The sequence below is a fragment of the Natator depressus genome, chromosome 8 (genome assembly GCF_965152275.1).
Source record: "Natator depressus isolate rNatDep1 chromosome 8, rNatDep2.hap1, whole genome shotgun sequence".
NCBI classification, from domain to species: Eukaryota; Metazoa; Chordata; order Testudines; family Cheloniidae; genus Natator; species Natator depressus.
In genome coordinates, this window is record NC_134241.1 from 11,452,269 (window position 1) to 11,463,699 (window position 11,431).

The window sequence follows — 11,431 nt, forward strand, 5'->3', positions numbered from 1 at the left end:
GGCAGACCTGATGCCTTGGTTCATTCATCCCGCAAGGCATGGGGGGCTAGGGGGGCTCTATTGTTTTACAGGGTATATAAGGAGTCTGAGGCCAGTCGTGTGCCAAACTCACGGCTCGCACGAGCTGATCGCAGGCGAGATCACTTCAAAGACAAGAGCAGTCGCGTGTCCCCACCCCACCCCCCTTTTCTTGGGAGCCGCCAAGAGCTGAAGTTGGTCCTGACTTCGCCAACCCTTGGAAACTTTCTCCCCCGCCCCTGGATTGCATCTCTGAGCCTTTGCACGTGAGTATGTGGCCCATGCAGACAGACACGCCTCTCTCTAAATCCAGCTGTAGCATGCAACACCGAGACACCCCAGAGAGCTGCTGTGTCTAGACAGAGCCAGATTGAGCCCTTTAATTTCTCCCTCTAGTCTGCTGATTGATTTTTTTCCCCCTCTCCATACAGTTGGGTTTTTTGTTTTTAACCTTCTCGGTTTGGGGTCCATTGCTCGCCCCGATGGGGGCTGATCCCGCTTTGAACTGTCCCTCCTGCCCTCCCCCCGAGTGCCAGGCACTGATGGCGGCCCGTGTTCTCTCCCCGCAGGATGCCCTCTGCCCCGCAGACCCGCTACTCCGCCGCGGAGAACAGCGGCGACGTATCCTCCTGCCTGGACAGCAGCCTGCGAGCCCCGCCCGAGCCGGGGCCGAGCCCGGAGGAGGAGCCGGGGCGGCGCCGGCGGCGGCGGGGCCGCTGCCGGGCGCGGAGCGAGGCGGCCCTGCACACGCTGCGGAGGAGCCGGCGGGTGAAGGCGAACGACCGGGAGCGGAACCGCATGCACAACCTCAACGCGGCGCTGGACGAGCTGCGCGGCGTCCTGCCCACCTTCCCCGAGGACACCAAGCTGACCAAGATCGAGACGCTGCGCTTCGCCTACAACTACATCTGGGCCCTCTCCGAAACCCTGCGCCTGGCCGACCAGCGCCTCCACAAAGCCCCGCCGCCCCGGGACCGGCTGCTGCGGCCCGGCTACCTGAGCCCCGCCGGCCCGCCCAGCCCCGGCAGCGATGCGGGCTCCTGGCTCTCCACCGCCTCCCCCTCCCTGTCCGCCTGCACGTCCAACCCCAGCAGCCCGGCCACCTCCGAGGACTACGGCTACGGCCCCCCCGAGCCCCTCTTCGCCTGCCACGGCCTCCCCGGGGAGCTGCTGCGGAGCGGCCCCTGCTGCGCCCGCTACCCCCCGGCGGGCGCCGCCCTGTGACCCGGCCCCACGTGCGGGGCCTCTCTGCACCGCCCCCTGGAGTTTCACTTTCGGTTTAGCTGGGGTCGGGGCAGGCGGCGCCCCCAGGGGGGCAGGGCCGAGGGCGAGCCGCTCTCGGGGTCGTGGTGTGGTGGGCGATGCAGGCAGAGAGCCAGGTCCCTCTGCAGCCAGCGGGCTATTGTCCGTGGGACGGGCAGGGCAGGGCGAGAGCTGCTCACCTCGCAGGGCTGGGCGCTGCTCTCCTTCCCAAGCCGCCCCCTGGCTCCAAAGGCAGCAGGAGACGGCTCCCGTTGGGGTGGGGTTGGGGGGTGGGTTTTCTCCCCCCCCCCCCCGTTTGCACTTTTCTGAACTCCACAGACCCTCCTTTGTTGCTTCTCTTCCCACTGACCGGCGCCCCCCGCTTCAATATGATTTAGAAAGGAGAAGAAAAGGGACAGATTTGCTGCTGCAGACGAGGTGAAAAGTCAATTTTACAATTTGTAGAACTCTAATGAAGAAAAATGAGCATGAAAATTTGGTTTGAACGCCCTGACAATACAATGAAAAGGCTTAAGGGGCTGATCCTGCCGGGTGCACAGCACCCCCTGCCGGGCGCTCAGCGCACACAACCCCCTTTGGCTCCAATAACATCGGAGAGAGCTCAGCCTCTCCCCCAAGGCGTGCTTAGCTTAGCATCTGGCAGGATCAGCCTCTAAAGAGGCAAGACAAGGCCCTAGATTCATGCATTATGGATCTTGACCTCCAGCACTGCCGTCTCGCTTTAACAGTAGGACGAAACACGGAGTATTCAGCAACTGGGCCTGGTATTCGTTTAATTTATTCAAGATGTTTCATTCATATGAAAATTGTATTTTTGTACATAAAGAGCTTTATTCTATTATGTCTGTGCTATGGGTTTTCACAAAGACATTTGTAGCTGGTGTAAATAAAAATTTTAACGTTTATACTTAATTTCTTCAGTGCATTGATTTGATTTCAGGTCTTTTACTTCCACAAAAGAAGCTCCGGATGGGTGGGGGGTGGAAGGAAATACTTGTAAAATGCCCAAGAAATTCTCAACCACAACAGTAACACCACAACTAAATGACAGGTTTCAGAGTAGCAGCCGTGTTAGTCTGTATCCGCAAGAAGAAAAGGAGTACTTGTGGCACCTTAGAGACTAACCAATTTATTTGAGTATAAGCTTTCGTGAGCTACAGCTCACTTCAATGGATGCATTTGATAAAGTAATACATTTGTTAGTCTCTAAGGTGCCACAAGTACTCCTTTTCTTCTTACCACAACTAAATGTTCAGCTATGCTCCATCCAGCAATTGTAGATCAGAGAATTTGGATACACCTCCCTGTATCAAACACAAACATTGTCCCTGAAGGCTCACGCTAAGCCAAATTAAAATTTGATTGCATTGGTTTAGCTTCTAGTAAGCCACTACCTGCAGAGGTGCAGGCACTGGAAGGAGAATTTCCTTTGGGGTAACAAAACATCAGCTGGCAACAGAGTTTCAAAGAAAAGGGATTAAAGGGATCAATAATATGTGACAGTTGGGCAGAAAGCAGAAAATGACAGGTGGATGCCTGAAGCAGTGGGTTTGAAGGCTCTGTTTTCAGCAGTATATCAGGAGAGCTTTAAGCTCTTAGGGGATTTGTACCTTTTTTGTCCAATGTGAATCCTCCAGGATCTGTAATATGGGAGACAGATACATATTCTTATTGCTATATATTCAATATATATGTATTGTGTGTGTGTTTGTTTCTATTTGCCTTATTAAAGAGAACAGAATTCTTATTTGTCCTCACAAAGAAAAAGTTGCATTCTTCTCAAATCAGTCATCCTGACTCCGCAGGATGCTTTTGGGCTGACATTTTTATTTCTAAATCAGATAATTAACTTTCTTAAATAGGTTTGGTCACAAGAATCATTTATTTTTCAAATTTTTAAACTGGAGTAATTTCAGGACATCTGACATACCATTAGCCCTGTGGTGTTCACTGTGGAGGGTTACAGATCTAGAAATTTTAAAAAATCCATCCCTATATTGCACTTTTAGACCCTTCTCTAAAGATCTCAAAGTCCCTTACAAATATTAATGCATTAAACTTCACAATATCTTTGGGAAACAAGGAAGTATTATTATCCCTGTTCTATAGTAGGATAAATGAAGGCACAGAGAAATTAAGAACCAGATTTTCACAAGGGATTCAGCAAACACAGTTGAGGCCAAATTTTCAAAAGACCAGAGCACATTGAATGAAAATCTAGCCATACTATTACAATGGGAGCTTCTGGGTGCTAAGGGTTTTGGAAAGGCTGGCCATTATGCAGACACCTAAATGAGAACTTAATTCTTTTGCAAATCTAACCCCAAGTGTTGGTGCTGAGTACTAGAAAATCAGACCCTCATTGACTTACCCAAGTGGGCGTGCAGGGAGTTAGAGGAAGAGACTGGAGTGCAGTCCAGAGACATTCTTATAAAGATGCGCAAATATGTTATCCACTATCATTTGTTTTGAGTCTGCTCTCTCCACCAACTAGACCCTCCGTATAAAACAGTGGTATGTAACTTCTACCATGGAATTGCTCAGAATATTGGATCAAACACAATTTAGTGGATAATTCTCATTTTTTTACTAGATTATGAATTTATTTGAGCAACATCAAAATAGTTCTTACGGGGCAAGGTTCATTCTCCTTTGTTTCTGCTGCAGACAGTGTTTGAGAAGACTCTGTGTTTGAAAGCAGAACAAATGAAAGAAAGTTTGGCCCTAGGACTTGAGCATAAACTGGATCAATTCCTATTTGGAAACCGGAGGAATACATTTATGGGCTTGAAAATTATTTCAGCTTTCCCCCCTCTATTTGCTTTAATAGCAAACATAGGGTGTGCACGGCCGGATGTTCAGCTCTCATTATGCAGAAGGGCTCTTGGAAGGGAGTCAGCTCAGCCTTTTGCTTTGGAGCTTATTCCATTTCTATAGGCAAGGTAAATCCTCTATTTGTGACTCCAGCAAGGGGTCTCTCCAATCCTGCTGTAGGTGCACGTGTCTGGGATAGAACATTGGCTTTTCTTCCTCTAAGCCCTCAGGAGACGCACCAGGAAACAAATTCCAAAAACACACTAGCATCCTGGTCCAAGCAGCACGCAGGGCGATTGCTTTTCAGTAGACAGCTGTATGCAGCACTGAATGAAACAGGGAGACCAAGTCGATTATTGCCATTGCATAGAAGGAAGTATTCAAATATAGCTATTCCTAACAACAGGCTTGCAGCTCTGGTTAGATGTGATGATGCTAAACCCATAGCTTAAGGAAAGCTTTACTTGCATGGGATGTCACTTTTTCTGTAGTTAAGACTAAATCAACCAAAAGGGCTTGGTGAGATTCCTCTTCTGTGCAGGATGAAAGGAGAAACAATACATTCAGCTGATTCTGCAACAGCAGATGCAGAATTACTGTGCTCTCAGCTAGAGACAGTTTGATACTGAGTGAGGTTGTCCCCCCTCCACAGTCTCTGCTCCATTGGGGTGTGGAGATAATTGGTTGTGAAAATCCACCCTTTGCTTCTCCTGTATTTGAGTGTGTATGGTGGTGGGGTGGAAAGGAGGGAAGAAGGGAGAGTTCCAGACGAGGGAGGGTAACCTAAAACTCTACTTGCTGACCTGCTTCTTTTCATCATGCTTTAAATCTTCATGCTCTCCTCACCCCTTCAGTGCGGGAGAATAATAATAAAGATACTCCCTAGCACTTATACAAAGCTTTGCTTGAACAGATCCCAAAAGTGAGATGATCTCATTATTCCCATTTTACAGATGGGAAGTTGAGATGACTTGCCCAAGGACAATCACCAATGAGGAATAGAACGCTGGTCTTCTATGTGCAGCCCTGTGCCTTATCTACAGCCCAGCATCCTCTCCCCGCTAGGCTCTGGGGAGAAGATGGGAATTCTGTAGTTGGAATCATTTCTTTTTTCAGTGGAATTATTTTAGGTGTTTTTAGTTCATCAACAATCAGAGGCCCATTGGCTTCCAGGGGTCACATGGTGTTGGTTCTGGTACTCCAATGGGTTAAGCCTACCCTATCCATGAGAGAGTGCTCTCATAAAGTCATTTTCACTCATTGAAGTAGATTCCCCCTTGTACTAATGTCCTTTTTTGTTTGGAATGGCACCAGAATATGATCTCTCTGTGCCTCAGTTCCCCATCTGTAAAATGGGGATAATGCCATGCCTTCACCTCAGAGGGGTGTTGAGAAGATAAATTCATCAAAGTCTGTTGAGCACTCAGATAGTATAGTGATGAGCTCCATAAAAAAGCCCATGAAGAAATTAATAATTTCACCTTCAGAGCAGGGTTTGGATGGTGTGCAGTAAATAAGGCCTGGGGCCACGTATTGAACAACAAGGATAAACAAAATATTAAATAGCTGCTCATTAAATGAGCATCACCCTTCATGTGCACTGAACAGGGCAAGGATCCTGTGGAAAAAATCTTATCTGATCAAATCTTATCTGATCAAATAATTAAAGACTCTATCATAATCCAAAAACAAGGGAGCCAAATTAAAGTAACACCGGCAACCTTAATTCTGGCATTTCCTAACTTCTGAGTGCTTGATTTTGCAACTTAATCTTCTTTTAATGTAGGTTTTGTGTGTGTAAGTGTGTATGTATATATATATACACACATATACATAAATGCAAGTGCGTGTATTCATGTATATACACAAATAAGTCCCAATAGCAGCATTATGCTTATATAAAAGTATATGCATGCTGTATACGCAAGTCCCTTAATAATGTCTTGCTAAATAAGAAGGTTGTGCAAAATTTAATTCTGGAGGCAGTAACAGGTTTTGGTCTGTGAAGCAGTGCAGATTTTTTTTGCACCTGCCCTTAAAAGCTAGGAGGTTTTGTATGGAGTAGCCTCCAGGGGCTGAAATTTAGTACAACTCATGGAGATGGAAGGTCATCTAAAGTCACTGGGTCCCAAGACACAGGACTTCAATCTCAAAGGAAAAAAAGATGAAACTTCAAAACACCTCTATTCTTTGTATTTTCTTAACTGCGAGCAGACATCTAGGGACATAATGCAATATATAAAGGCCATACAGCCACCAGAGTTCAGTCTGTGATGTTAATATTCCTAATAGGTAATGGAACCTGCATACTGCATGAGGATTAAATTAGGTTTATACATTAACATGAATCAGAGAATAGTTCTTTCTAGAGTTTTAATATAGGGTTGGACATACCTGAAGAAATCTATAGATCTATCAAATGAAATGCCTATATTCAGAAACTGGCTTTAACAAGTTGCCTTTACAATAGCAGTCTTTGCATTGATTTTATGAAGTTAACAGTTTGGGGAAATTGATAAAAAGTTGGATTACAGCATCCCAAATTACAGCAGGTAATTGGTGATCAGAAAATTGTTAATAAAATAAAAACCTTCTCACACACCTAGAAAGGGAGAGAAAATGTTTCATATTAATATTTAATAGTGGAGCTGATAAAATATTATGTAAAAGTAATTTGTGAATGTTTTCATCAATAAAGGACTGATCTAGCTCTGGATGAAGTCCATTGAAAGACCCCCATTGACTTCAGTTGGAGTTAGGTATGGCCCGAAGATCACTGAGTGTGGTTGGATTTTCATCACCTTACCATATTATTTGCTTTTCACATGGGTCCAGACAACTCCTGGTTAACCACTTTGCTCATTGGAACAAAGGTAGTTTAAGCTTTAGGGCTCAGTGCCCTGAGTTGCTGTGTCCCCTCAACTCTCATTTTAGTCAACAGCACTTACAAGAGGAAGAGAGGAAGGATGGTCCAGTGGCTGGGGCCCTAGATTGAGGTTTGGAGACCTGGGTTCAATTCCCTCCTCCAGCACAGACTTCCAGTGAGACTTGAGCAAGTCACTTAGCTTCTCTGTGCCTCAGGGTCCTAGCTGTAAAATGCGGGTAGGAGCACAGCCCTACCTCAGAGGGGTGTTATTCAGATAAATAGTCAACAATTGTTGGTGCTGAGATACAATGATAATGAGGGCCATATAAGTACAGTACCCACAAAGGAAGTGTCAGGCACCTCACAAAACTGGGTCTTTATATTTTAACCATAGCTAGAACCCTCACATTGCTTTCTAGCAGCATTATTGTCCAGGCCTCTGTACTAATATGAATCTCTATGTATTTAACTTCATCTTCATCTTTATATAGTTAAAAACAATAGAGAGGGATACATAGGTTCTATCCATATACCTAGGAGTAAGGTAAAGGTGTTTCCATTTAGCTGTAGAAATTGCGCTAGCACGAATAGATGCCTGAGAATAGTATTATAAGACCACCCACTCATACAGATTTTTGGCCAGGTGAAAAAATCCAGCAGAAAACAGAATGCATGCTACCCTTTGATTCCTCAGGCCCCAGTCCTGCCAGCTGGTGTGTGCAGGTGGACACAGCCAAATGGAGCCCCACTTGACTTCAATGGGGCTCTGCACAGGCAGGAAAGTTTGTGCGGAACAGATTGCAGGATCAGGGCCCTAATGATCGCATTAAGTTTGCCACTGCATACTGTTTAATAGTTACCATTCTGTCCTGATAAATCATCCCTTGGCGGCAGCTGAAAGACAAAACACCACCAATTCTCAAGGCACGAGGCACTAAAACTTGGGAAGCAGTTTTAATGGGAAAACTGACTCATCAAATGAAAATAAAAGTGAGAGAAACAGAAGGCAAACAAGCTATTTAGAAATTTGGCTTCCTCTTCTGATAAACTCAGATTCAGAACACTCTCCTGCAGCTAAGCAGAAGCATCTATATGCTTCCACTCTTAACGGGTTTAATCATGACTTTCTGGATCTCAGATCTCTTCTGAAGCCCAGAACTAAAGGTGGCCATATTCAAAATGGAAAAGAAATGGGGAAGATTGTACTGACTAGACTCTGAGAATACACTGAATGTACAAAATTTAGAAAATCTGAGGCAATGAAAGACTGATCTATTTTCCAGATGTGTTCTTAATGAGAAAATGCTACAAAAGGAGAAGTTAAGAATGTGGTGCATTTTATTTTTATATGAATATGAAATAATTTGTAAAAAATCCCTGACTGCTCTTTTTGGGCATTTTTCAACATGAAAACCTTTGGATTATTTTGTTACCAAAAATACAAGTATCAAGGGAGAAGATAATATGATTTTACAAATATTTTATTTGCTTAACATCTTCATTTTAAAGCTTTCTGGTCAGAAAGTCAGATGTAAAATAAGAATTTTGGCAAGCGGATTTAATTAATCATCATTTATGGAAAATTATTGCATAGTTCACTTGAGATAATTCACATGCTACATTTCACCTTTATAAAAGAACTTCTGTGTCATCTCTGAATTTAAAACTACATCTAGGTTTTATATAACAAGTCCAATATTTTCTATAATTCCTATGTTTCATGGTGCCAGCTGTATACTGCTTGCTAACCTGGTGCATCTTTATGGCTCGAATCTCAAACAATGCTTGGTTTTCAACCATTAACAAGAACATCTTTATAAGGACTTTTTATTTAATGCTAATCTGCTGTAGATTTGATTTTTCTGTCGACATGATCTGTAAAATAAAGTCTGCCTTAGTACTTGTAAGCACATGAAATTTAATACTATAATTATAGATCTCAGGTGTTCTAATGATCCATTAAGGCTGATTTGTATAGTAGGTAGAGATTATAAGGACAGAAGCAGGTGGGAACTAATTTTCAGCATCAAGAGCTTTCTCATTGGTGGCATATGCTATCCGAAAGAAATCATCTGTAGGGGAAAGCTACTAAGGATTGGAAAATTTTACTGACGGTACAGTGCAGTAAGGTAGTTTGGGGATGCAAAAATTTTAGATTGTTGTACTTTGCTGGACATTTTCCTTTATCATCATTTCCCCAGGGCATTACTGAAACACGTGCTGATTTTCACTGATTTAATTAAGTCAAATAAATATCTATCACCCTGATAATAGTGTCCATTATCAACTAATCCCTTTTCTACTTTCCTCCTCAACTAAATGGCATAAAAGTTCTTTTAAAACCATTGGAAATATAAAACAAGTCAGCCTATCTTGCTTAAATTAGAGTAGATTCTTTTAAAATAAAAGTACACTCCATTTGTGACTCAGCTTTCTGGTTTATTCATCTAGTGTTCTAACCCAAATAAAGTTTTTACCCTGAAAAGGTAGAAGCATCAAACAACAAGAAATCCACTAGGGTCTTTGGTATTGCTCTTGACTTTAAAAATCTGGTCCTAGGCACCTTCCATGTAAAGCATTGCAAGGCCTAAGTGACTCAGACAGGTCCCTAAGTCTCATAGAAAGTCACAAAGCTTTACTCAAACAAGTAGTCCTTGCTCATGCAGTGTCCCATTTACTTTGGTCATTGATTTCAATAGGAGTTTTGCCTACATAAGCAGGGTAGGATACAGCCTCTTGTAGTTCTGGTGTTTGAGTGAGTGTATAATTTTTTGATGTAGTGGTTGTACATTTCAACAAGTTAGTATATTATTTTAAGGCAACAGAGTTATAAGATTTCTAATGGGGAGATTTTGAGTTTGGTCCTTGAATCTTAGTGAATGAGAATATTTTCATCGGCATAATACCATGAGCCAGATCTAGCCTCCATTGAAGATAACAGAAATCTTTCCATTGACTTCTGTGGGTGCTGGATCAGACCCTGTTTCTTTGACTTTTATGAACATGCATGTTTTATTTTGAGGCCAGGTAGGTTCTTCTTTCATCTTAACTGAACACATCCAAGGATAATGCCACGCATGCCTTAAGGTTGCCCAGGTGCACTTGCAGAACACAGACCTTTCAAATGAGTAGCCAGGATTCAATGTGAAGAAGAGAGACACTACAAAAGAAAAGCAGGAAACTTGAAATAACTGGGGGAAGAGGAGAAAGGGGGTTTAGCGCTTTCCATAACCTGCTTCATGAGCCAACATTTATGATGGCCATAACTTAGTATAAAACAGGACAGTTGGAAAATAATGAGCCTGTGTGAGCTAGTGGAGAATATGGGGCTAAGATGGAGGCCATGCTTCAATCATGAGCCCACATATTGTGATCCCTCTGGAGCGGGACTACATTCTAGTTACATGTTTGTACGGCACCTAGCACAATGAGGCCCTAATTATTGATTGGGCCCAGAGATGCTACCGGAGCACAAATAATAAGTAATAATCATTAGGGAACTTGCTAATATTCCCCATCTGCTGCAGCTGAGAAGAAAAGCTGCATAAACTGCAGAGTGTAGCTCCTAAACTACTTCACAGGCCTCTCTGCCCAGAGCTCATTCAGTTAGATGCACTAGTCAATTTCCATCCATACCACCTGCTAACTCAGATGACCTTTTATGGTTCAGGGGAAGGAATGGCCCATATCTGTATATGACTCCCGGTAACAGCCATGTTTGATTGCTTTGCTTTGTGCTTGCGGAATGTTGTTAATTATTCATTTAAGCTTATAAGACTGCTGATGTCTGTGAATATTTCCCAAACACAGATTTGGCAGGCTGGTCAAGACTTCACTAGTTTTTTCTTGGATTATTACATTCTAAACATTCCAGGTGATTTTTACCTGAAGATTTCACAACATTGCCTTCTAAGAAAACATTTAAAGCCACCTAATGGCAATCCCAGGCTATTATGGTCTATAATGATTTGTTGCACAAATAACGGATTAAGTTCCATCTGTATGAGTTAATTGGACTAATTCGTACAAACAAACAACTTATTTTACTTCTCTCAGTATGGCAGATGTCAGAAATCAGCTGTCATTATACAAATCTTCTTTGCCACCAACACCAACAGAAACGTCTGCAATGGCGACTTTGAATCTAACGTTAGAGCAGCAATCATTTGATCGGGCATTTAATTCCTTCATCTGACATGTTTTAAACTAGTCTTCCATTTGGAATCCCATATAAATTATTGTGTTCATACACAGCCTTACTGGGAGTGGGATTTTCAAAAGCATGCAGCATTGGTCTAACTCGGCTTCTATTGAAATCAGTGTCTTGCTTACATTTTAGGTTGGCTCTTCTTCGGGAAGTTTCTAATGTACAAGTTACTGAGTACCTAACAAACACAAAGATGCTCAGATTTTTCTGCATACAATATTGGGCGGACCTGACTTCCCACTGAGCACATCTGTGGAATTCCA

At 43.3% G+C, this 11,431-nt stretch overlaps 1 protein-coding gene across 1 annotated transcript; it reads left to right on the forward strand.

The window, feature by feature from the left end:
* Positions 1-588: 588 nt before the first annotated feature.
* NEUROG1 (neurogenin 1) lies at positions 589-1,242 on the forward strand. Its single transcript, XM_074962080.1, has one exon. The coding sequence runs from the start codon at positions 589-591 to the stop codon at positions 1,240-1,242; it is 654 nt and encodes a 217-aa protein (XP_074818181.1).
* Positions 1,243-11,431: the final 10,189 nt, after the last annotated feature.